The sequence below is a fragment of the Aethalodelphis obliquidens genome, unplaced genomic scaffold (genome assembly GCF_003676395.1).
Source record: "Aethalodelphis obliquidens isolate GAN/ISIS:26980383/991018 unplaced genomic scaffold, ASM367639v1 scaffold69, whole genome shotgun sequence".
Lineage (NCBI taxonomy): Eukaryota > Metazoa > Chordata > Mammalia > Artiodactyla > Delphinidae > Aethalodelphis > Aethalodelphis obliquidens.
Genome location: NW_020838013.1, coordinates 1,880,503 through 1,902,450, shown reverse-complemented (window position 1 = coordinate 1,902,450; position 21,948 = coordinate 1,880,503). Strand labels below are relative to the sequence as shown.

Below are 21,948 nucleotides of genomic sequence, written 5' to 3'. Positions count from 1 at the left end.
TAAGAGCTAAGGAGGCAACGCCCCATTGCCTCAGCCGGCTGCCTACAGATGTGGGGAGGGGCTCAGCGTGGGCCTGCCTGTGTCTGTGGAAGCGTGAACTGAGGCTCGAGGGTACACCTGTGTGCCGACCTGGGTGGGGCCCTTCCCCGGGGAGCCTCAGAACTTGGGGAGGAGGGGGCTTGTTTCCTGTCTGCTCCAGGGCCCAGGCCGGCAGGAGGGAAAGCCGAGGACCGCACGGAGCCCCCGGCCGGTCTGATCCCGTCGCCTCCCACAGATGTCATCCACACGGTGGGACCCATCGCCCACGGAGAGCCCAGCGCCAGCCAGGCTGCCGAGCTCCGCAGCTGCTACCTGAGCAGCCTCGACCTGCTGCTGGAGCACCGGCTCCGCTCGGTGGTGAGGGGCGCCAGGCGGCGGGGGCGGGGGCGACGTGAAGCCGGGGGCGGGGCACGGCCTGGCGGGAGGCGGAGCGGAGAGTGACGCGGTCCCCAATCTCTTCTCACCCCCCCCCCACCCTAGGCGTTCCCCTGTATCTCCACAGGAGTGTTTGGTGAGTGGGGTCTAGAGGAGGAAGGGCGTGGGTGGGCAGCGGGTGGGCCCAGACGCAGGGAGGGGCCCGGGAGGGCGGGGCAGGGGGAGGGGCCCGGTACGGCGGTGGGTGGGAGCCGAGGCGAAGCGGCGAGGGACGGGTGGGAGCTTGGCACTCACTCCCGCCCCACCGGGCCCGGTCCGCAGGCTACCCCAACGAGGCGGCGGCCGAGGTAGTGCTGACCACGTTGCGCGAGTGGCTAGAGCAGCACAAGGACAAGGTGAGCCCTGGGCCCAGCCAAGAGGACCAGACGGGGGTGGGTGGAGGGGCGCAGCCCGGCCCCGCTGACCAGCCCCACCAGCTACGTACAGAGTGCTGGGCACATGGGGTTCAGGCCTTGCCACTGCTCTCTGCGTCCCCTCTCCTTTCCTCGGGGCTGTTTCCTCCCCGGCAACCAGGGCGCAGGGTAGTGCGAGAAGGCAATAGCACACCACACCATGAGCCCGTTCTGCAGCCTGAGCTCTAAACTCAGGTCGAAGAGCGCCCGAAGGGCAAGGCAGGTGCAAACCTGCTGGGACGGGGCGGTGTTAAGACCGGGGAGCCGGGGAGCCGGGGTGTGGGTGGTTTCCGCCCAGGCTGAACAGGCCCTGGCGCAGGTGGACCGGCTCATCATATGCGTGTTCCTGGAGAAGGACGAAAACATCTACCGGCAACGCTTCCCCCACTACTTCCCTGTCGGTACGTACCCCGTGGTGCGCGCCCCGGCCAGCCCCTGCCCCGCCCACATCCACCCCGGGCGGGCTCTCACTGTCCTCTGCCTTCCAGCGTGATGGCAGCCCGCCGCCTACCCTGACCAGGACTGGTAAGCAGGGCCTGGCCCTCCGTGTGGCTGCCCACTAACGTGCCCACTAACACACCCGCTCACCCCGCGCTCCACTCACCCCCACGCAGGGAAGCCAGGGAGGCAAGCCTGGGAAGCTAGGGGAGGCCCACAGCCCACATGCTCTGACCTACTGGCTTTGCCCACAGACTCGTCTGGGCCTACCGGACCGCGCTCCCAGCTCTAAGAAGTCGCGGAAGCCTGCAGCAGGGCCTGGCTTGGCCACCCTATTCTTTCCTTCCGCCCCCTGCCCCCTCAGCAGCCTCTATTCTAATAAAGACCACTACTGTTGCAGCTCCTACTGTCCCAGCCCTGGCTGGGGGCGGGTGAGGGAAGCAGCCCAGGTGTGGACAGGTGCTTTGGCTTAAAGGGGCTGGCGAGAGCTCTTGGTGAGCTAGGCAGGTGGAGGCACTGGCCGGACAGCAGAGGTGGGCAGCAGCACTTCACATTTATTGAGGGCCTGCCCCCAAGGAGCTCACAGCCTGGGGGCCGAGACCCCACATGTGCGGGGGGGAAGAGAAGAGGTGAAGGCAAAAAGGAAGGCGATGCAGACACCGCGGCCCAAGCAGTGGGGGTGCAAAGCAGGCACAGGCAGCAGGCCGAGGGGAGGGGTGCAAAGAGAATGGTGGCCTGGCGAGCCCCACTAGGCCTGGGCATGGAGGACCAAGCACAGGCTTGAGGACTGCCCCTCCCCCACCTGGTTGGCACCACCTGGGGTGCTCTGGGGTGCCCCCGCTCCTCCACCTGCCCTGAGCCAGGCCCCACCATCACGCCGGCCCTCTCCACCCGGGACTCCTCCACCATGCAGACCCCCTGATGGAGGGCAGGCAACCCAGGCCCTGGCCAGGACAGCAGGGTGGAGGCGGGGCCTATGGGGGGGCAGCTTGAAGCTCTGGTGGTCCTGGGTTCCTGGGCAAGTCTCTGAGGAACTTCCACATCCCCATGGAAGCCCCTGGACAGCTAAAGAGGGAAGGGGCAGAGCCTCAAGGGAAGGAAGCAGAACCCCAATAAGCAGGAGGGGTCCCCAAGAGGCCTAGCCCCCTCAAAACTGCTCCTGGCGGGGAAGCTTGGGGGTGGACAGGTGGAAGGCTGAGAAGAACCCACCTGAGGGGAAGGGGGGCAGCCAGACACAGAGCAGCCAGGTGGGCAGCAGCAGAGCAGGGACACGCACACACGTGGCTCACCACCAGCGTCCCCTTTAATAAAACACGGAAGGTCGTATGACAGGGAAGGGGGTGGGGAGTGAAGTATGACCATTTACAACCACAAAAAAAACCTCTGTACATGTCTAGCGCCTGGCAGAGGGGAGGGCAGGCAGGGCAGCGGCAGGCCGGGGCCGGCCCTATTTGTAGAGGATATCGTAGTGTCCAGGCCGGTAGAGAAGGTAGACCTTGGGCTCGGAGCCCTCGGGGAAGATGTGGGGGTTGGTGGTGCCGCCCTCGCCGCGGTCCATGTACTCCACCTGGATGGAGACGCTGAGCGCCTGGGCCAGGGCGATGATGTGGATGTGGTCGCTCTCCTTGCACATGGGCTCCACCTCCTGAGGCACAGGGGCGGCTCAGCCCGCGTCTCGGCGCCCCTCCCCCATCCCCCCCACCCCGGCCCCGGGGCTCCCCACCAGAGGCACGGGAGAAAAGAAGAGCCCAAGTCTGAGGAGTGGGGAGGGGCAGCACCTGCTGGCAGAACTCCTTGACGGTCCGGCCACCCTCGATGAAGTGCTCAAAGAACTTGCTCTCGCGCTGCAGGTAGCCCGAGGTGAGCAGCCGCAGGTAGACCACCAGGTAGTCCGAGGTGCTCTGGTCGTTGAAGGAGGCCAGCAGGTCGGCCACTGAGGTCTGCTTCTCCACCTGCTCGATCAGGTCCATGAACTGCCACCCGAGGGGGACAGAGGGCAAGATGAGGGAGGAGATGGGTCAACCCTGCCACAGCCAGGCCACCCCCCTCCACTCTGGCTGACCGGGTGACCGGGTGGCTGGGCTCACCGTGTTATGGAAATCCTCAATTGTGAACTCAGTGAAGCCCTGGGACACCAGGTCCTCTTTGCTCTTGGCGGACACAGCCTTGAACCTGTGGATGGAAGGGAAAAAGAGGCTGGCATGAGCTCCTAGGCCAGCAGAGCAGGGGCCCAGAGGGACCAGCCCAGGGGTGGGGGACTGGCCACTGACGGAAGCCCCAAGCAGAGGCCCAGCCCGTCATTGGGCCTCAGGTGGAAGCACACCTCCCAGTCATCAAGAGGGAGGAGGGGGCCCACAAGCCCTTCACGGAACCCTCCCCTACCTGCTTCCATTGTGCCCAAGTGGCCACCCTCCTCACCGCTGCAATTCCTTCCTGTCATCCAGCAGCGCCTCCAAGTGGGAGAATCCGAAAGCTCGATAGAAGCAGTTTCCATCAGGCCTGGTCTTGCGGATGTATGAGTACTTTTTGTGGAGGTCCTGCGGAGAGGCAGCCCCCAGCCCACCCCACGCCCGTCAACATCAGGCCAGAACCATGGCGGGCCAAGGAAACCCCCCCAAGAAAGGTCACACCAGAGCGGGTGGCAACTGAGCTCCAAGCAGCCACCTGGCAGCCTTGGCTGCTGACTCTGGGGTGGGGGCTCACTTAGCAACCCACTGCCAGGAGCCCCCAAAGCCCCAGGAAACTGAGTCATGGACACACTGGGTGCACGGGTCACCGAAGTGGTCACCAGCCAATGGGTATGCCACGCTGCTGGGCCTGAAGGGCTGCTGTTTCACAAAAACAGGCAAGAGAATGGGTCCCTGACCGACACAGCTTTTCCAGTGAACACTCTTTCAAACGCTGAGAGCTCCAGGGCAAGCAAGTTAGGGTATGGGGCGTCGCGCCACACCTGAGGCCCCTACCACACAGCCTCAGGGTGGGAAACGGCCTCCCTCACCCCCCTCTAGTCTCCACCCGCCCGCTCACAGGTCCTGGTTTGCTCTTTTCCAGTTTCCGCCTCAGCTCAATGGAACTTCTTCCGCCTGCTGAACCTCTCCTATGAGCAGGGTGTGTGTGTGTGTGTGCGCGTGTGTGCGTGTGTGCATGCGTGCGTGCGTGTGTGTGTGTGTGTGTGTCTGGCCCTCAGTGCTGTCTGGCAAGCAGGCCTCACTCCCCCGGCCTGGGCCCCTCCCCTTCTCCTATCTCATACCTTCTCCGTTCTCCTGAAGCCCCCCCCCAGTCACCTTCCCGATGACCCTGCTTCCTCTCCGACTGAGGCCCCTCGGCCCCCGCAGCACACCCACCGACGGCCTCTCTCTCTATCCTCGGAGGGTCTGAGGCGGCCACCAGAGCCGCCCCTCTCTTGGATTCTCCTCCTGCATCATCTATTTCTCTCTCCCGACACGTTTAGACCCATCAGCATATAAACCCAAGACCAGTTCTCCCTTCGAAAAACACGCTCTGCTTCCCGTGAACTCCTTTCCAGCTACCACCCAATTTCTCTAGGGCTTCTAGTGAAGCCATGTGTGCCCACTGTCTCCATTTCTCTTCTGCTGTGAACTCCATCCCAGCAGGCTTTTACTCTAGTGAAGGTCACGGATGGCCTCCTAAGCCCTAAGGTCGAACCCACTCCTCCCCAGACCAGCCGGTGATGCACCCGCCCCACTTGCGTCCTCCCTTTACGTGCTGCCGGGCCCACCCTCTCCATGTCCTCCAACCTCACCGCTGCCCCTCCTCATCTAACCTGTGGTGGTCACGGGGCCACCAAACCACAGCGCACCCTCCTCAAGAGCCCACGTGTCACCTGCCAGAAGACAACCACGCCACAGGCCATCCACAGCCCCTGCCCTGTGAACAGCACAACCTGCTCAGGCCTGGGGCAGCTTCAGCGTCAGCTCTACTCGCTCTCCTGACCTCACGGCTCATGGGATTCAAACGTAACTCTTCACCCGCCCCCTTCTTGGCCCTCAACTCCAACTTCGACTCACACCCAACTGCATCGCCTCCACCGCCTCAGACCGACCCAGCCAACAGGCAGCTCCTGACCTCCTCCCGGCCTCCCCTCAACTGCCCGCCCTCCACCTTTCAGCTGCGGAGCCAAAACCTCCCAGCCACTGCCGACTCCACCCTCACACCCCATCCAACCCAGCAGCAGACCCTTTCGGCTGTGCCCGCATCCAACCGCTACTCACCTGGGCCACTCAGCCGCCCTGGCCGTCCCTCCATCTCCAGCCGGTTTTATTGCACAAGCCTCCGCACAGGTCTCCCTGCCTCCACCTCACTGCTCAGTCTATCCCCACCCAGGCCACCATCGACCAGAGAAACCCATTAAATACTCAGCTCCCTCCGAGTCCTTTCTCGGCTCCATCCCCCACATCTCCTACCCGCTCTGCTCCAGCCACACTGGCCCCCACCCAGCTCTGCCCAGCCGGCCACGCCAGCTTGCTCCCTTGCCTCTCAGTTCATTACTCACACACCCCCATATTTAAAACCACAAACCCGGGGACTTCCTTCGTGGCGCAGCGCTTAAGAATCCGCCTGCCAATGCAGGCGACGTGGGTTCGAGCCCTGGTCCGGGAAGCTCCCACATGCCGCGGAGCAACTAAGCCCGCCTGTGAGCCACAACTACTGAGCCCAAGCCCACAACTACTGAAGCCCACATGCCTAGAGACCATGCTCTGCAACAAGAGAAGCCACCACAATGATAAGCAAACGTACTGCAACAAAGAGTAGCCCCCACTTGCAGCAACTAGAGAAAGCTTGCGCACAGCAACAAAGACCCAACACAGCAATAAATAAATAAATAAGTTTATAAAAAATAAAAATTAAAAAAATAAAACCACAAACTCTCCCACTCCTGATCTCCTCGTCCCGCTTCACTTTTCTCCACAGCACCTACCACCTCTGACATACACTAGGGTTACCTCTCATTTAATGGCTGTCCTTCCACTATGAACCATCACCTTGAGGGCGGGAGTTGACAGCTGTAGTCATCACTCTATCTCCAGCACCTAAAACAGTGCCTGGCCCACAGTATGTGCTCAGAAATGTTAAGTGAACGGGGCAAAATGTGTACAAAGAGCCCAAATCACTGCCGCTACCAGAATAGCGACCAGAATCGTCCTGAGCACTTACTCTTTGCCAGGCCCTTTTCGGCGGGCTAGTACCCATCCTCCTCCTCCTCCCAGGGTGCTGCCCAAGATCACACAGAAGGCGTGAAGCCAGGACTCAAACCCAGGTCTACTGGGCCCCAGAGCCCGTGCTTTCCTCTCTCTACAGGCCTCTTGGGTAAACCATAAACGCCCTGAGCAAGGAGTCAGAGGAGACCACAGGCCACACAGAGCGGATCTGTGTGCACTGTCTGGCCCCCACATTTTAAATCTGAACAAGCTGCCGACTATTAGGAGCCTGGAGATTTTACAGCAAAATAACCTCTGGCTTGTCTTGGAAGCACCGATGGAGTGACAGGCATGGACACTCCCATCCGCCCCATGAGCTTCTACTGCCTGCTACTGGCTGACCCGAGCTGTGGCGTGGCTGTTCACCCCCTGACCCGGCCACCTTCAATCACCTGGGTTGCCTGACTGGCCCCTGAAATGGCTAACCCCAAAGGTCCCTCCTTTCAGGTGGAAGGTTCTAAGCATCTCTGATCTTTGGGGGAGAGTGGGAAGGAGTAATATTTACTAAACCTGGGACATCCCTGGTGGTGCAGTGGTTAAGAACCCGCCTGCCAATGCAGGGGACACGGGTTCCAGCCCTGGTCCGGGAAGATCCCACATGCCATGGAGCAACTAAGCCCGTGCGCCACAACTACTGAGCCTGCGCTCTAGAGCCCGCGAGCCACAACTACTGAGCCCGCGTGCCACAACTACTGAAGCCCGTCTGCCTAGAGCCCACACTCCACAACAAGAGAAGCCACCGCAATGAGAAGCCCACGCACCTCAACGAAGAGTAGCCCCCGTTCGCCGCAACTAGAGAAAGCCCGTGCGCAGCAACAAAGATCCAACGCAGCCCAAAATAAATAAATAAGTAAATAAAATTTAAAAATAAAAAATAGTAAACCCTTAGGCTGTGCCAATTAAACAGTTTACACATACTGTCACGTTTCAAACTCCCAGCTCAAAGAGAAGGAAGTGAGTGGTTAAAGGACTTACCTGTTGGTAAGTGATGCAGCAGGGCCTTGCACAAAGGTCTGTAGGCCCCTTTTCCCCACTGCTGCCTACCTCTCCACACATCCCGGAAGCAGGATGCAGGACTGTGTCCCCACTGCCACCCTCATCCCGCAGCCGGCCCCAGCCCTCTCAGCCCCACTGCGAGCACTGAAAGCGTCAGCTCCCCGCAGCCTGCACCAGGCCCCACAGGCATCATCTCCCTCAACCTCACAACCACCCTGTAGGCAGATGCTTTCATCATCCTGATTTCACAGATGAAGACCCCACAACTCAGAGACCCCACGCTCAGAGACATCGAAGGAGCAGCTGAGGATACAGCTGCTGTGTGGCAGTCAGGATTTGAATCGAGGTCTTTTTGGTTCCAGAGTCTGCATGCTTGTGAACCAGAGGGCTCCCCCAACATCCTACCCTCTCTGAGGCCAGACCCAGCGAGGAGCAGGTCTAAAACAGGCACGCTCCCGCCCTGTCCCTACCCGAGAGCTCTCCCTGCCCCCTCAGCCAGGCTCCCACCTTGATCTTCTGTTGATAGATGTTGTCATCCTCAGCATACTCTTTGTATAGGACAGAGAGCTCCAGCCGCTCTGAGACCAGAGGGTTCTGCACAGCAATCTGCAGAGGGCAGGAAATCCATCATGTTCTGATAGGTGAACGGAGTGACCCCCACCTATCAGCCACAACACCTAAATGAGAGCTGCTGAGCCCAGTGGCACAGTGACCACCGCCCCCCATAAAGGTATCTAGTACCCGGCTCAGCCTGGAGAGGAGGGGTCTCAGGTCCACCCTATGCATCCCCACAGTAGGGCCGCTGGCCACAGCCCCTCACCTCTTGCTGAATTCGGTCCTGCTGAGCCATGATGGCTTCATCGTAGGCAAGACAGTTAACACCTGGAAGAAGGAAGAAGGCCAAGGATTACAGTGGGCCCTGGCTATCCCCACTCCAGGCAGCCTGGGCGGAGGACAAGAGCAGGCGAGGAAAGCAGACTTGGAATCTGGAAGCCTGCGTCACACCCTGCTCCACCCCAACTGTGTGATCTTGGCAAAGTCCCTTCCCTTCCTGGGCCTTAGTTTTCTCATCTTTAAAGTGAGGAGGCCAAGGTGACGACCCCCAAGGTACACTCTTAAAGCTCTAACAAACCCTTTCCCTGCCTTCTAACATCACTTCCCAGCAGCCTGGGAATGCTCTGGAGCCAGGCAGGGTCTCCTGAGGAAAGAAAGATGAGGAGGCAGAGTCTTGGGCTGGATGAGAGCTTCCTGTGAGCCTGCACTTTGCTCAATCACACCCTTCCTCCACCTGCCATCCTGGGTATTCTTAATGGTGCCCATTTTACAGAAAACAAATGCAGACCGGTGAAGAAATCTGCCCAAGGTCTAAGACCTGTGGTCAAACCCAGGTTTGTCTAATTTCAAAGCCTGCACTCTTCACCACAATAACCCTCCTCTGCTACCTCACTGCAGAGGCTTATCCTCAGCTGTGAATAGGGACTAATACCACCACCTTCCCCCTTCACTGAAGTGTCATGAGGAGGTGCGACCTTAGAGGCACAGTGTTAAATACTCATCAGTGAGCTGGGCAGGTCCACCCTGTGGGCCCCGCTCTGAGCAGCCACTGGTGAGGAGCCAGGAGATCTGAATCCTGGCCCTGGCTCTTTCTTAACTTACATGATCCTGAACAAGTCCATTCTAGGGGGCTGGGTCTCCGAAAGCTCAGTCCCTCGACTGTGCGATTAGAATGGGAGGTGGGTGCGGAATGATTTTTAAGGCCAATCCTTCTGAGCTTGAGCATCCCGGATCCTCAGCTGGGCCTCCACCCATCCCCTATGCTGCCCCGCAACAGGGCTGTCCCTCCCACCCTAGTGACCTACTCAGTCCCCGCGTCTAACTCAGGGGTGAAAAGAAGAGGGTGGGATCGTTCTGAAAGGTCCAACTCTTCAGGGGTCTAAAAAAACAATGCCTAGACAGGCGGAAAGAGGCTGCAAAGCCAGAAGAGGGGGCTCTACCGGAAACGAAGGCTGCTGCCCTCAGGGGCACACACCTGCGGCCGCTCACAACCCCGGGCCGCCCGCAGCATCCCCAGCGGCCCACCCAGTCCTTTGTGCTCCGCAGCCCGGCGTAATTCGACGCCCCTCCGGGCTCGGTCGGCTCTGGAGAAGGCGGACAGCCGGGCCCGGAGGACGCCGGGGGCTGACTGCAAGGACCGGGGCGGGAGAGCTGGGGACCCGGGAGCCCGGCGCCCGGCTCCGGCACGGAGGGGGCTGGGCGCTGGGCGGGGCGGCCTAGGCCCCGCCCCGGGAGCGAGCGAGGGAGAAGAGCCGAGGCCGTGGGCCCGCCCCGCTCGCTCGCCCGCCCGCCCGCCCGCCCGGCCGGGGGTCGCGACAGAGGCTCCTTCCATTGTGAGGGGGAGGGGGGGAGGTGGCGGAGGAAGGGGCCGTCCGCGCGCTTCGCCACCGGCCGCCCCACCCCTGGCCTCTCCTCGGGAACCGGCCATCCAGCATCGCCCCCGCTAGCCCAGGCCGGACGGCCCTCCCCCGGTCGGTACCTTCCGAGTCGCTGCCAAGCGGCTCCTGCTTCTGCTGCTGAGGTTCCTCCGCCGCCATCTTTAAACAGCGCCGCACTGCCGACCGCTTCCGGGTTACCAGTTGCCCTCCTCCCGGAAGAGAGCCCCTCCTCGTGGCCCCTCCTTGGTAACGCCCCTAGCAACGGAATACCCTCGGGCGCCGTCACCTGAGGGGCGCACACAGTCCGGTGGGGCCGCCGCGGAAGTAGGTTAAAGGAAAGGTAGTCCCCACCCACCCTCCACCCGCACACTCGCTCGGCTCCATCTTCCCAGGCTCCCAAGGTGCCGGGTGGTGATAAGTCTCCTGGGGCCACTTCAGTTTTCTTTTCACTGGAGTTTGAAGCGCGGATTGTGTTATTGAGATAAGCAGGAAGATGAAATTAAAATCACGCAAGGCAACATTCCTGCTGCGGGCTCCAGAACTCGTGGCAGGCGATTGAGGATCACCTGGCGGAGAAGACCAGGAACCGTGCTAATATCAGAGCCCTGGGCTTCACCGCCCCTCTCCACTCAGCCCCGGTTCTGAGCGGGCTTTGGTGTCCCGCTTACGACAGGGAGAACATGTCCCTTGGGGTCAAGGACCTAACTTTGGACTCCCTGCCCTTCTGGTTATGAGAAAATCAGGGTGTTTGGTTTTTTGGGTTTTTTTAAGAAAGGAGTTGATAAGAATGGAAAACAGATTAGTGGTTGCCAAGGGCTAGGGAGGAGTAGGGGGCAGCAGGGAGGTGGGTGTGATTGTAAAAAGGAAATAGGAGAGAATCCTTATGGAGATGGAAATGTTCTTTATCTTGATTATATATATACGTATCCTGGAATGTTCTGTACTATAGTTTCAAATGCAAGATGTTACCCAGAGGGTAAAAGCGGGTAAAAGGTAGACAGGATCTTTCTGTGTATTCTGTTAAAATTGTGAATTATCTAAAACTAAAACTTAAAAAGTAGCAAGGCTTGGATGCTAAAGATGCTGTTATTTAGAGAGGTTACAGTCTGGGGCTCTGGTTGTCAGCTTTTCACTATGGAGGGCCTTTTTTCATGAAGTGAGGTGGTCTGTTAGCAGTTGAGAAGGCCGTGCCAGAGCTCCAATCAAATCCCTCGGTTCGTGACAATACAGGAGCGGAATGTGATCTAATGTCTTTATCAGCTACATCCAGCCCTGGAGCAGGGGCATTTGGTGCCCAGGCTCACCACACAGCCCACAGTGGCTCTCTCACAGCAACGCTACAAATGCCAAGTCTGTGTCCCAGCCGCATTACAAATTATTATTTATTGGGTCACTGAGCCTTGGGGTTGCTTCTAAACTCAAGGAAGCAAAGGGCCACCCTGTTTGGATTCCACGCCTACCAAAGTGTTCATTCCTTTTCCCAATTTTAACAATGCAATCTGTAACTGCCAATCAGATCTTCAGTCAGTAGCACTGGTATTACCAAATGAGCTAAGATAGTTGATGACAAAAACTTGATTTCTATTTGGCTTTACAAAATTTTTAAAATAACTATAAGACAACTCCACCCTTACCCCCACTCCTTACTGTGATAGGGAGTCTGAGGGGTGGGGGGCATTCAGGGGGAGTTGGGATTGGGATTAATGGCGGGGACAGAGAACTCACACTCTGGAGAGTGAGAAGGAATCCATCTGTGGCCCAGTGCTGGACTGCAGGCAGGCTGCCAACGCCAAGTAAATGCCTCCCTCCCACACAAGGGTCTGGGGCTTGAGGAACAGACCTGCACCCTCAATCTATGCAGGGTGTGTAAATGAGGGGTCCTCCTACCTGCTGCCCACTCTCCCCCTCTTGTCAGGCAGAATGGGAAGGAAATGCCCAGGGGGAAACTTTGGCTCTTAATCCAGCCCAGGATGGTCAACTTTTGCCCCACTCTTTTCCATGCCAATTTATTTAGTAGTTAATAACTGTTCTCTTACCCTCATTCCATCTCTCCTGGTACTTTTTACCATTTTCAGGTTTTGATTCTCTATCCTGAAGCATCTAAAACCCAACAGCACATTTGCCAGGAATCACCAGCATAGCTCCGGACGATAAACGTCTCTGCCTCCCAATTTGCAAACCCAGAAATGGTCCAGCACTGCTGGTCCTGCTTGCTGAAGCCTATAATGAAATATGCAGCACTGGTGCTTGGGTTCAGGCTGCTGTTGGAAATAGTCACAAAGGGGACAGGCAGCAGCTCAGGACTTTTTCCGTAGAACCGACAAGGCACAGATGCCTCTGCACAGGCTTGGCACGTGTCCAGACCCCACACCCCTGTCCCTAGGATTCTGTCAGGTGGAGGGAGAGGAGACCCCGTACCAGGACCCAGGGACTTTGAAACCTCAGCCACAGAGGAAGAGTTTATGGAACGGCACAGAGGCCCTAGAGAGCCACAAGGCTTCCAGGCCCACCCAACCTCTCAGGGGAAGGGGCCAGGCAACAGGACATGGTATGGGCCTTGGGAAAGCCACAGTCCTCACAGGGGGGTCATGGCCAGGAGAAAGGCTCAAGGTGCACCAAAGATGAGGCCCCAGTGATCCTTCCCAAGACAGGCTTGGGAGTCAGGCAGCTGCCCAAGTGGGAGGCGTGGGGGCGTGCCCAGCCCAGAAAGGGACCTCTGGAGATGCCGCTGCAGGAATGCACAACGGTCCACAGGCTGCCAGCTCCAAAATCACGGTCTAGGGAGGCTCTGATGGTGCACCCAGGCTGATGAAGCTGAGCAGGGGCTGTACTTCAGGGCCACTGGCTGGGTGGATACTTGCCTGCAGGGTTCACACCACCTAAGGCAGGAAGCAAGCAGAGGAGGGGCAGAGGCGGCAAAGGGAGAGCCCCGCCACCCCCCGACTCACACCACCCACGCTCCGTGGGGCACCTTCCTGCTGCAAATGCCTCACGTTGCAATTCAGCTCAAGTCTGTTGAGGATCCAGCCACTGGTGCCAGCTCTCCTCTGAGCGCCTCACAGCACCGGGAGAGTGACACAGTTGTCTCCTTATTGCTGTCACAACAAATCACCACAAGCTTAGTGGTTTAGAACAATACAAATGTATAATTTTACAGTCTTAGAGGTCAGAGGTCTGGAATGGTTTCATCAGACTAAAATCAAGGTATCTGTAGGCTATGTTCCCTTTCAGGGGCTCTGAGGGAGAATCTGCTTCCCACTCATGCAGATTCTATTAGCAGAATTCAGTTTCTTGCAGCTCTGGGGCTGAGGTCCTCATGTCCTTGCTGGCTGTAAACTGAGAGCTGTTCCCAGCTTCTAGAGGCCACTGCATTCCTTGGAGCACGGCCAACTTTCTCCATCTTCAAAACCCCAAGGCAGGCAGAGTCCTCAAGGTGGCATCTCTGAGATGCGAAGTATCTGCCTTCCCCGTCCACCTTAAGGACCCATGTGATTACACTGGGCCCAGGGGATAACCTCCCATTTCAACATGCCTAATTTTAATCACATCTGCAAAGTCCCCTTTGCCATGAAGGTAACATATTCACAAGGTTCCAGGGATTAGGGCAGCACGGACATCTTGGGGAAGACATTATTCTTCCTGCCACATCACCACCTTCATTTTACAATCGTGAAAACTGAGACCCGGAGAGGCTAAATGACTTGCTCAAGGTCATATAGTAAATGGCCAAGCCAGGCCTCAAAGCCAGGCCTCCTCCCAGCCCACTATTCTGTGCATTATATCATCTGCCATGACTGTAACCACCCCCCCACCCCTCCACCCCGCCCGGTGTGCACATCAGGACAGACCTCCACCCGTCCTGACTCAGGATCTGACAAGACGCCCTCAGACACAGAAAATGCTCTTTGGGAGCACAAGGAGCCTTGCTGTTGCTACAAAGAATGGCCCCTCGGCCTCTGACTTGGTTAGGGATAAGAGAGGGACACAGAAAGGTGACCAGATTTAAGCTTAGTGGCTCCACTGAGAACAAGGGGAAGATGTGGTCCAAGCATGACGGCTCACTCACATCCAAAACTCTCCCACCCACGCACAAGTCTACGACCCTGCCCCCCTTCAGCACGCTGCAGCACCCAGCAGGTGTGGGAGCACAATGGCTGGAGGTGCTATTAGGCTTCCTAAGGGCTTTCTCAGACCGGGTCCTGAAGATCTGGCCTGTAACCACTGGCTTCCCATCAGTCTCAGAGGCGGCTCAAGACGCACAGCTTCGGGCTAAGGTAGCCCTCCTGGGCCAAGGGGACCACTGTGTCCCTTTGGGATCCAGGGGCGCAAAAATGGGGGACACCCAATCAAACCCTTGGCAGGGCAGTGGAGCTACCACAGAAACTCAAGACAGCTCACAGCCTAATCTGTGCCCACAGCAACCAGGCATCACTGGACACCACACGAAAAGGCCAGGAAAGGCTAGACAAGGGAGGGAGAGCAGGGTCCCCCTTCAGCTCCTGTCAACATAAAGCGAGCCCTGCAAAAGGGGCTGGCGAGACGCATGTTCTGACTCGCAGGGTCTAAAGCACCCACAACCTAGAGCCCCTCAGCTCTCACCTGGCGTCTTTGCCCACCATCCAGCAGCTCCACAGGGGACGCTGAACCTGTGTCTGCTCAGAAATCATTCATGTCACCCCAGCAAAGAGGATGCAGAGAACTAAAGCCATGTCCTCCTCCAGGGGTGGGTCCAGCAGGTCAGAGCCTTCCTTCCAGACACTGGCAGTCAGAATTCCAGCGCAGTGGGAAGTGCTTCACATGCCTGTCCCAGCTAAGAGGCGCCCCAGGAAGAATCACTGAGGAAGGGCCCTTGGGATGGATGGAAGAGCAGCAAACTCTCCAAGCAGAGTAGGGGAGGACACAGGGAAGCAGGCAGGAAGAGAACAAGGAAGCCAGTCAGTGCACAGATACGGTGCTAAAAGGAAAGGGGCCCCAGGTTGACATAAAAATGCAAGATACTGTAACGTTGCCCACCTGCAACTAGGAAGGGCAACAAGCACCTGAGAAATGGCTGAAGCCCACCGACCAAAGAGGACAGGGAAGTCCGGCCCCACAGAGAACGGGCTTCCAGCTGCAGAGCCGGCCCCACTGGGAGAGGGCAGACACAGACACAGAGCCCCGAGCTTGGTACGACCAAGAGGACTAGAGGGGGAGCAAGAAAGGCTGCCGGACGACAACAGGATTTGTTTTCCACAGAAGCCAGAAAACATTTACAGAGGAAAGCACGCAATGGAAGCACCACTTCCAGGTATCGAGGAGAACGGCTGAGCACCCTGGACCTACCACAGGGCAGTGAGCCGGCAGGGCCAGGCAGCCAGCCAGGCCCTCTTCTCCACACCCCACCCAACACCATCCTCAGCTCAAGTATGGAGGCAGGAGCCCAGGCCAAAGGCATGATGAGTTTCTGAAGCGGGGTTTATATATTTATTTATTTTTTGGTCACGCCACACAGCTTGCAGGATCTTAGTTCCCTGACCAGGGATTGACCCCGGGCCCTCAGCAATGAAAGAGCGGAGTCCTAACCACTGGACCGCCAGGGAATTCCCTCTGAAGCAGGGTTTAAATAGACTTTATTGTTACAAGGGAGGCCCTACCGAGCAGGGCCTTCTAAACGGATACATGTGGTCCCAGGATGTCAACATGGAGGAATGAAGAGGTCACGACTGCAGAAGAGGGCCCTGTCACTGAAGGACGGGATCCCGGGGAGGCCGGCCAGGAAGGCAGCAGACGTGATCAGGACAGGCCGGGTGCTCAGGTCACAGGCTGAGGGGGAGGACAGCTCCTGTCACTCCCGCTTCTTGTAGCTCTCCAGGTGAGACAGGACCCAGCCCGACGGCAGGAGGAAACACAGGAAGCAGGAGGTGAGCCCAATGGCGATATCCTACACAGAGCACAAGAAAAAAGGAACCCTCAGAGTCAGGATTCCCCCAGGCTTCTCGTAGTCCAAGCAGTCTGCCCAGACAGCCCCCTCCAGGAGTCAAGATTCAGGCTCCAGAGGAGGGCCAGAGCATCCAAGGCCCACTCTAGGCCTTAAGGTAAAGGGTCAGATATGGGGTGGGGGTCAGCCTGGCTTAGGGGAAAGCCACCACCAGATGATAAAGTGAAGGGACAGGAGCAAAGCTGGTCTGTTGGGACCCAGGGACCTCGCACAGACCAATAACTCTAAAACAATGCACCTCCCCTTCCTTGTCTTAAAAAGCCCTCCCTTCCCAAACCTTTGGGGCTAGAGGTAAGCGTTTTTTAAAGCCACTTCCATATTCCCGATAGCAGTTAAGATCACAGCACAACCTGGAGTCAGACTGGAGTTCAAATTCCTTCTTTGCCACTGAAGGTGTGACTCTGACAAGTCAATACAGTGCTCCTAAACTTCCGCTCCCTCAGCCACGAAATGGAGAAAAGGGCCCTTTCTTGGGGTGACTGGGAGGACCGAATAAGCCCAGCACAGCAGTCTTAGCACGGCGCCTGGCACCCGGCAGGCACTCAGCTGCAATTACCGTCACTGTTATTTCCTCCGCCGCAGCGCTCTCCGGGCTCTGCTCCTAACCGGAAGCCCACTAACCTGGACAATGAAGACTCGCACTCACGGCCGAGTTCTGCCACTGAGGCAAATGTAGAAATGCGCCAAACAGGTGAAAGTCACTAAGGGTTAAACTCTCCCACGTTTCTGGGAATTACTAAAGCCTGTTGGGGTCCTCTTCCCCACCCCAAATAAATAAAAGCGGTAACAATGACAGCGCTGACAGCCGTCAGGCATCCCCCAATGAACCGACGGGTAAACAGGTTCAGAGAGGGCTAAGGAAGCTTGCTCGAGACCGCACAGCGAGGAAGCGACAGGGCTGCACGGACACGGTGTGACCCGAGACCCTGAGGCTGACTGAACAGCGACTGTCGCCCGGGCACCATCCCCTCGTTCGCCCCCTCCAGACCCAAACCAGCACTGCCGCTCCCCGTTACGCTGCGGGCCGCGAGGTGCAGCGCGCCAGACCCGGCGGGCCCCCAACCTGCCGCGGGACACCAAGTGCGGCCGGCGGCATCTCCCATGCCCTTCCCGGCCCGCTCCTCACCGTGGTCCCGAGCTGCTCCCGCGGCGGCTTGGAATGGATCTGGGCCCGCGGCACGGGGAGCCGCCGGGCCGGGCCTATCAGGCCCCTCAGCAGCAGTGGAGTCAGCACGGACATGACTACACTGAGGAGACTGCAGGTAGCTGGTAGCCGGAACCCAAGGTCGCGAAGTCAAGGTGGCGGCCCCAGCCGGAAGTTCCGCAGCTGTGGGGCCGGGAAAAGAGGGGCCCGGATGTCCCTAGGAAGTGACGTAAGGATACACCTCTCGCCCGCCCTTGTCCGTTTTTGGCGCCTTCCTCGAAACAGCCAATCGACGCCATCCTACCACCGATGGGCGGGGCACATAGGGGGCGTTCCTTTCGGTTATGCCCCGCCTCCAAAGCCACCTATCTTCGTGAGTGACATCTGTGGTCCACCCAATCACATAAGCCAGAAACCTAGGCGGCACTCTTGACTCCTCCCTCCATTCATTCTCAAATCTCTACTGAGAAATCCCCTCTCCCTGCCAGGACTCCATTATTTCTGGTCCGACCGCCTGACACTAACCTCTTAAATGAACTCTCCCCCTTTACTATTACCCTCTCCAATTCCAGTCTCCATGCAGTAGCAGCCGACCTTCCTCCCTCCCTTCCTCCTTTCTCTTTAAACATAAATCTAACCAAGTCATACCTAATTTGAAGTCATACCTAATTTGAAAGCTCCTCATTGCTTACCAGACAAAGTCCCAGTTCCTGGACGTCATTCTCCAGCCTCATCTCTAAGTATTCCACACCTTCCTCCTTGCTCTTTGGTTCCTCCCCTCACCCCCAAGCCTTTTGCTTCTTTGTATCTTACGTTCTACAGAACACTTTTTCAGCTCTTACCTACATAGCCTTCCTTTTTCACCACTCCAGCTCCTACTCCCAGGCTTCCACTAACTGTTACAGCTTACTTTATTCATCAAATGTTTCCTAGCCCCTACCATCTGCCAGGAACTGTTCTAGACACACAGTGAACAAGGTGAACAAGGACTCCCTTACCACAGAACTGACATTCCAGAGGCAAGAGACAGACAAGAGACCAACACTTAATGAGAAGCTATTGAAAGTGCGATGATATGATAGGAAGTAACAGGGGTGGTACTGCCTCAGGAAGCCTTCCCTGGCCACGCCAGGCCTGTGCCGCCTCTGTGCTCAGCAGCCCCTGCCCACAGGAGTGATCCCTGTCTCTAGGCTAGGAGCCATGTGAGGGCAGAGCCTGTATCTGGTTCACCACTGTCTCCAAAGGGCCTGGCACACACGCAGACACTCAGGGAACGTTTATGAATTGCAGGAGACTGAACAATAGGCAGAGGAGAACAGGAAAGGGGGTGAGGGGCCAGCCACTGAGCCAGGCCTTACCTATATAATCTCACTCCACCTTCACAACAATGTCACAAGGGAGATGCTGTTATTATTTCAAATGTTTTACAGATGAGGAAATAAGCCTGGAGAACTGGGTGACCTGCTCAAGGTCACGCAGCTCCAAGGCTGCCTAGCCAGGATTCCAGGGCAGGTCTATCCACTCCAAAACCCATGCTTTTAACCACCACAAAAGTTACCGCCAAGAGGGGGAAGTTCCAGCAGTTCCAGTTTTGATATTGTGGTCAATAGCATCAAAGGCTGCTAAAGGGGATGGGGATGAGGTGAGGCGGCAAGGGACCCGGAAAACAGGGGCTTTGGAGGAAAAGCCTTGGCCCCATGGGAGAAGGGGTGTACTCACAGAAAGGTGGGAATGGACCCAGAGTGCCCCAAAGGGCGGTCTGTGTCTGAGCTTCTTCCGGAGAGGTGGGCTCCCAGGCCCTGAGCCATCCAGGGCCCTTCTCCACCCCTCCCCATCTCCCCCACCCTATTTGTGGGCATTGTTAATGTCCAGCAGTCTTGGTCCAGCCTCACCACCAGCTACCAGGCCCCCTGCCCTCACCCTGCCCTGGGCCCTGGCAAACAGCCCAGGACAGATGCAAACAGCCCAGGACAGATGCTTCTAAGCACCTCCCCCCACATCCCAAGGGGCATAGCCTAGGCACACGAGGCTGGGAGACCCAGACCCCAGCTGCCTGCCCCTGGGAGAATGAAGGGACAGGGACCTCCCTGCGGCCCTACGGGGGCTTTGTCAGGCTTTTGTCCTGTGCGCAAAGTAATAACGCCCAGATTAGAGCACTGCCAGGCAAGAGCCCTGGAGAGGCTTTGGGAAGGGATGGCCTTTCTGTGGTTCCCTGGGTTACTCCCTTGAGGAATCTCATGTTCCTCTCCTCCGCCTGCGTCTGGAGGAAAAAGAGTGAATGTATGTTGAGCTGGTACCCCTGTGCTCTGTTCCAGGGCTTTCCTCGTGGCCCCTGTGATGTGACTTCTTTCAGAACTCCTGTCAGAGAGGAGGAAGGAGGCTTGCAGAGGTTAAATAAGGCAGCTGGATTAATACCAACGTCTCTGCTCTCTCCCCAGTCCCCCAGCAGCCCACCCCTCCCCCAAACTAGGGACAGTCTATCAACAAGAAAGCAGTGAACCCAGGTGGTATTTTATATAATGAAACACTATACAGCAGTGAAAATGAACAAACTACAGCTGCAACATGGATGGTTCCCACAAATATAATGTTGAGCAGAAGAGGTCAGATGTCCAAGAGCACAGACTGTGTGGTCCTGTTTATATAGAGTGCAACTGCAGGCAGGACTAAGCTATTGTGGTGGGCGGGGAGTCAGGTGGTGGGGATCCTGGGGGAAGAAGGAGGGCATAGGATCGGGAGAGGCATGAAGGGGCTTCTGGGGGCTGGTTACAAGAATGCGTCCACCCGTGATAATTCCATCATGAGTGGCTGGACATTCACGACTTGTGCACTTTTCTGTATGCCTGTTACACTTCAGTTAAAAAAGTTTTAAAACAGATAAGAAAAAAGCAAGGAAAACATAATGTGTGATAGGATCTTGTTTTTCTAAAACAAAGAAAACATCCCTAGGGAAATAGATATGCAGAGATAAAAGTCTGGAAGGACACATGCAAGTTGTGAACAGTAGTGCTCTCTAGATGATGGCAGGAAAATGGTCTTTTTCTGCTGCATTTTCCAATATTGCACATTGGGCACTTTTTTTTTTTTTTTGGCCATGCCCTGCAGCATGCAGGATCTTACTGCCCCAACTAGGGATCGAACCTGCGCCCCCTGCAGTGGAAATGCGGGGTCTTAACCACTGGATCATGAGGCCAGTCCTTTGGGCACTTCCTTTGGCATTAGAATAAGCAAGCATTGGGACTTCCCTGGTGGTGCAGTGGTCAAGAATCCACCTGACAATGCAGGGGACACGGGTTCGAGCCCTGGTCCAGCAGGATCCCACATGCCTTTGCGCCACAACTGCTGAGCCTGTGCTCTAGAGCCCGCAAGCCACAACTACTGAAGCCCGCGTGCCTAGAGCCTGTGCTCTGCAACAAGAGAAGCCACTGCAATGAGAAGGCCGAGCACCACGATGAAGAGCAGCCCCTGCTCACCGCAACTACAGAGAGCCTGCGCGCAGCAACAGAGACCCAACACAGCCAAAAATAAACAAATACAATAAATAAATTTATTTTAAAAAAAAAAAGGCAAGCATGGAGAAGGGGGCTCACTGTTGCAGGGAGGAAAGTTTGCCCTGTGGGTGACACACTCTCTGGGAGGCAGGGATTTCTTCTAACACCCTGGCAACTGCTGTGCTGTCTGTAAGGATGGGGACCTCATTCTCCTACCCCAGGCTGCCCACTACGCTCGGATTGCTGGGAGTCTCTCCTGCGTCATGATGAGGCCTAGAGATCCCAGCCTGGGTCCTGGCTCTGATCCGAGGGCCCAAGCTGTCCCCCCACCCCACCCCCTTCCCTGAATGGAGCAGTAGGAATAGATCCCAAGCCTTGGGGATGGGTGGAGGAGCTGGTCCTTACTCCTGAGACCCATGTCACAATCCAGGTCCCCAGTCCCTGATGGTCATATATGGACTGGGAAGATCCCAGGTGCCCCATCCCAGGGCTGACCCCCAGAACCTACTGGCCATACATGGGTTAGAGAAACACCGGGTGACCCCACCCCTGGCTTGGTCCCCGTCCATTAAAGGCTCTGGCTCAACCATTGGTCTCTCCAAATATGGAGCTGTGAGACCTAGGGAGGGGGTCAGACCTGACCCCCCACCCCAAACACACACACCTTCTGGAGTTTGCTACCTCACAGAGCATGTGACACAGAGCTGGTCTGAACCTGAGCTAGGGGTCTCCAGTCTCCCCACTGGCCTGAACTCCCCTCCTGGCACGTCAAGTGAGTGCTGGGCACTGAGCCCCGGGGCTATAGTGTGAAGAGACCCCTCCCAGGCCTCTGAGGGCAACTGCTGCCTCTCTATAGGCCGGTGGGGACTGTCTCCCTACGGCGGGGGTAACAGCAGGATGCCCTTGTAGAGCCTCAGGAAGAGCCCAGTGTCCAAAGAGGAGGGTTCAAGAAGAGGGAGGGGATTTATTTTAATCTTTGCAATAACTCAGCAAGGAATGCCTGCCTACTTCTTTGATGAGGAAACAGGCCCAGAGAGATTAGATAACTTTCAGGGTCACAGAGCCCGTGAACAGGATTCTCAAAGAGGTCTTCTGGCCACCCTCTCCCTCCACTCCCACCAGACTGTACACTCCACGAGGTAGAGGAAGGTCACATCTGCTTTATTTGCCGACGTATACCCAGTGCTCGGCAAACAGCAGGTACACAGTTCATACCTGTTGAAAGAGTCCTCCAAGATTCAAATCCAGGTCTGAACCCCAAAGTCCATGCTCCTTCCACTACATCAATTAAATGTAACTCACACTTGTTATAAAGTGTGACATAAATGTTGCTTTCACACGCAGCTGTGAAACTGCTCCCCTTGCTATTCCTATCAAAGTAGTAT

General features: G+C 57.1%; 3 protein-coding genes across 7 annotated transcripts in view; 1 reads left to right on the top strand and 2 right to left on the bottom strand.

The window, feature by feature from the left end:
• MACROD1 (mono-ADP ribosylhydrolase 1) overlaps positions 1-1,707 on the top strand; it is a 152,318-nt gene extending 150,611 nt beyond the window's left edge. For 2 of the 3 annotated variants that reach the window (XM_027090654.1, XM_027090653.1), the window contains 5 exons: positions 275-396; positions 520-550; positions 736-809; positions 1,186-1,267; positions 1,559-1,707. In XM_027090654.1, the coding sequence (XP_026946455.1) occupies positions 275-396; positions 520-550; positions 736-809; positions 1,186-1,267; positions 1,559-1,596 (347 nt within the window). In that variant the 3' untranslated portion in view covers positions 1,597-1,707. Of the gene's footprint in view, positions 1-274; positions 397-519; positions 551-735; positions 810-1,185; positions 1,268-1,354; positions 1,392-1,558 lie in introns of all 3 variants that reach the window. The other variant, XM_027090655.1, reaches the window with a different exon arrangement.
• A 131-nt stretch (positions 1,708-1,838) lies between these two features.
• Positions 1,839-10,176, bottom strand: OTUB1 (OTU deubiquitinase, ubiquitin aldehyde binding 1). 3 transcript variants are annotated; one of them, XM_027090657.1, is made up of 7 exons: positions 10,053-10,176; positions 8,340-8,401; positions 8,027-8,125; positions 3,723-3,841; positions 3,392-3,476; positions 3,083-3,256; positions 1,839-2,949 (listed from the first exon to the last, which is right to left on the bottom strand). In XM_027090657.1, the coding sequence occupies exons 1-7, from the start codon at positions 10,108-10,110 to the stop codon at positions 2,752-2,754; spliced, it is 795 nt and encodes a 264-aa protein (XP_026946458.1). In that variant the 5' UTR covers positions 10,111-10,176; the 3' UTR covers positions 1,839-2,751. The 3 variants fall into 3 exon arrangements, with proteins under 3 accessions (XP_026946458.1, XP_026946457.1, XP_026946460.1); XM_027090656.1 differs by having other exon boundaries at positions 3,083-3,277; positions 10,053-10,174; XM_027090659.1 differs by lacking the exon at positions 10,053-10,176 and adding an exon at positions 9,549-9,584 and having other exon boundaries at positions 3,083-3,277.
• A 5,367-nt stretch (positions 10,177-15,543) lies between these two features.
• COX8A (cytochrome c oxidase subunit 8A) lies at positions 15,544-17,270 on the bottom strand. The gene is made up of 2 exons (XM_027090660.1): positions 17,055-17,270; positions 15,544-15,871 (listed from the first exon to the last, which is right to left on the bottom strand). The coding sequence occupies exons 1-2, from the start codon at positions 17,166-17,168 to the stop codon at positions 15,776-15,778; spliced, it is 210 nt and encodes a 69-aa protein (XP_026946461.1). The 5' UTR covers positions 17,169-17,270; the 3' UTR covers positions 15,544-15,775.
• Between the last annotated feature and the right edge of the window lie 4,678 nt (positions 17,271-21,948).

Bases quoted from the DNA above. Each gene is read 5' to 3' on its own strand.
- OTUB1 (XM_027090656.1), bottom strand. From the start codon at position 10,110: ATGGCGGCGGAGGAACCTCAGCAGCAGAAGCAGGAGCCGCTTGGCAGC. The intron at 3,278-3,391 runs GTGAGCCCAGCC...CTCGGGTGGCAG, and splicing joins TTGAGGATTTCCATAACACG to TTCATGGACCTGATCGAGCA. The intron at 2,950-3,082 runs GTGCTGCCCCTC...CCTGTGCCTCAG, and splicing joins TCAAGGAGTTCTGCCAGCAG to GAGGTGGAGCCCATGTGCAA.
- COX8A (XM_027090660.1), bottom strand. From the start codon at position 17,168: ATGTCCGTGCTGACTCCACTGCTGCTGAGGGGCCTGATAGGCCCGGCC. The intron at 15,872-17,054 runs GTGAGGAGCGGG...TGCTCTGTGTAG, and splicing joins GGGAGCAGCTCGGGACCACG to GATATCGCCATTGGGCTCAC.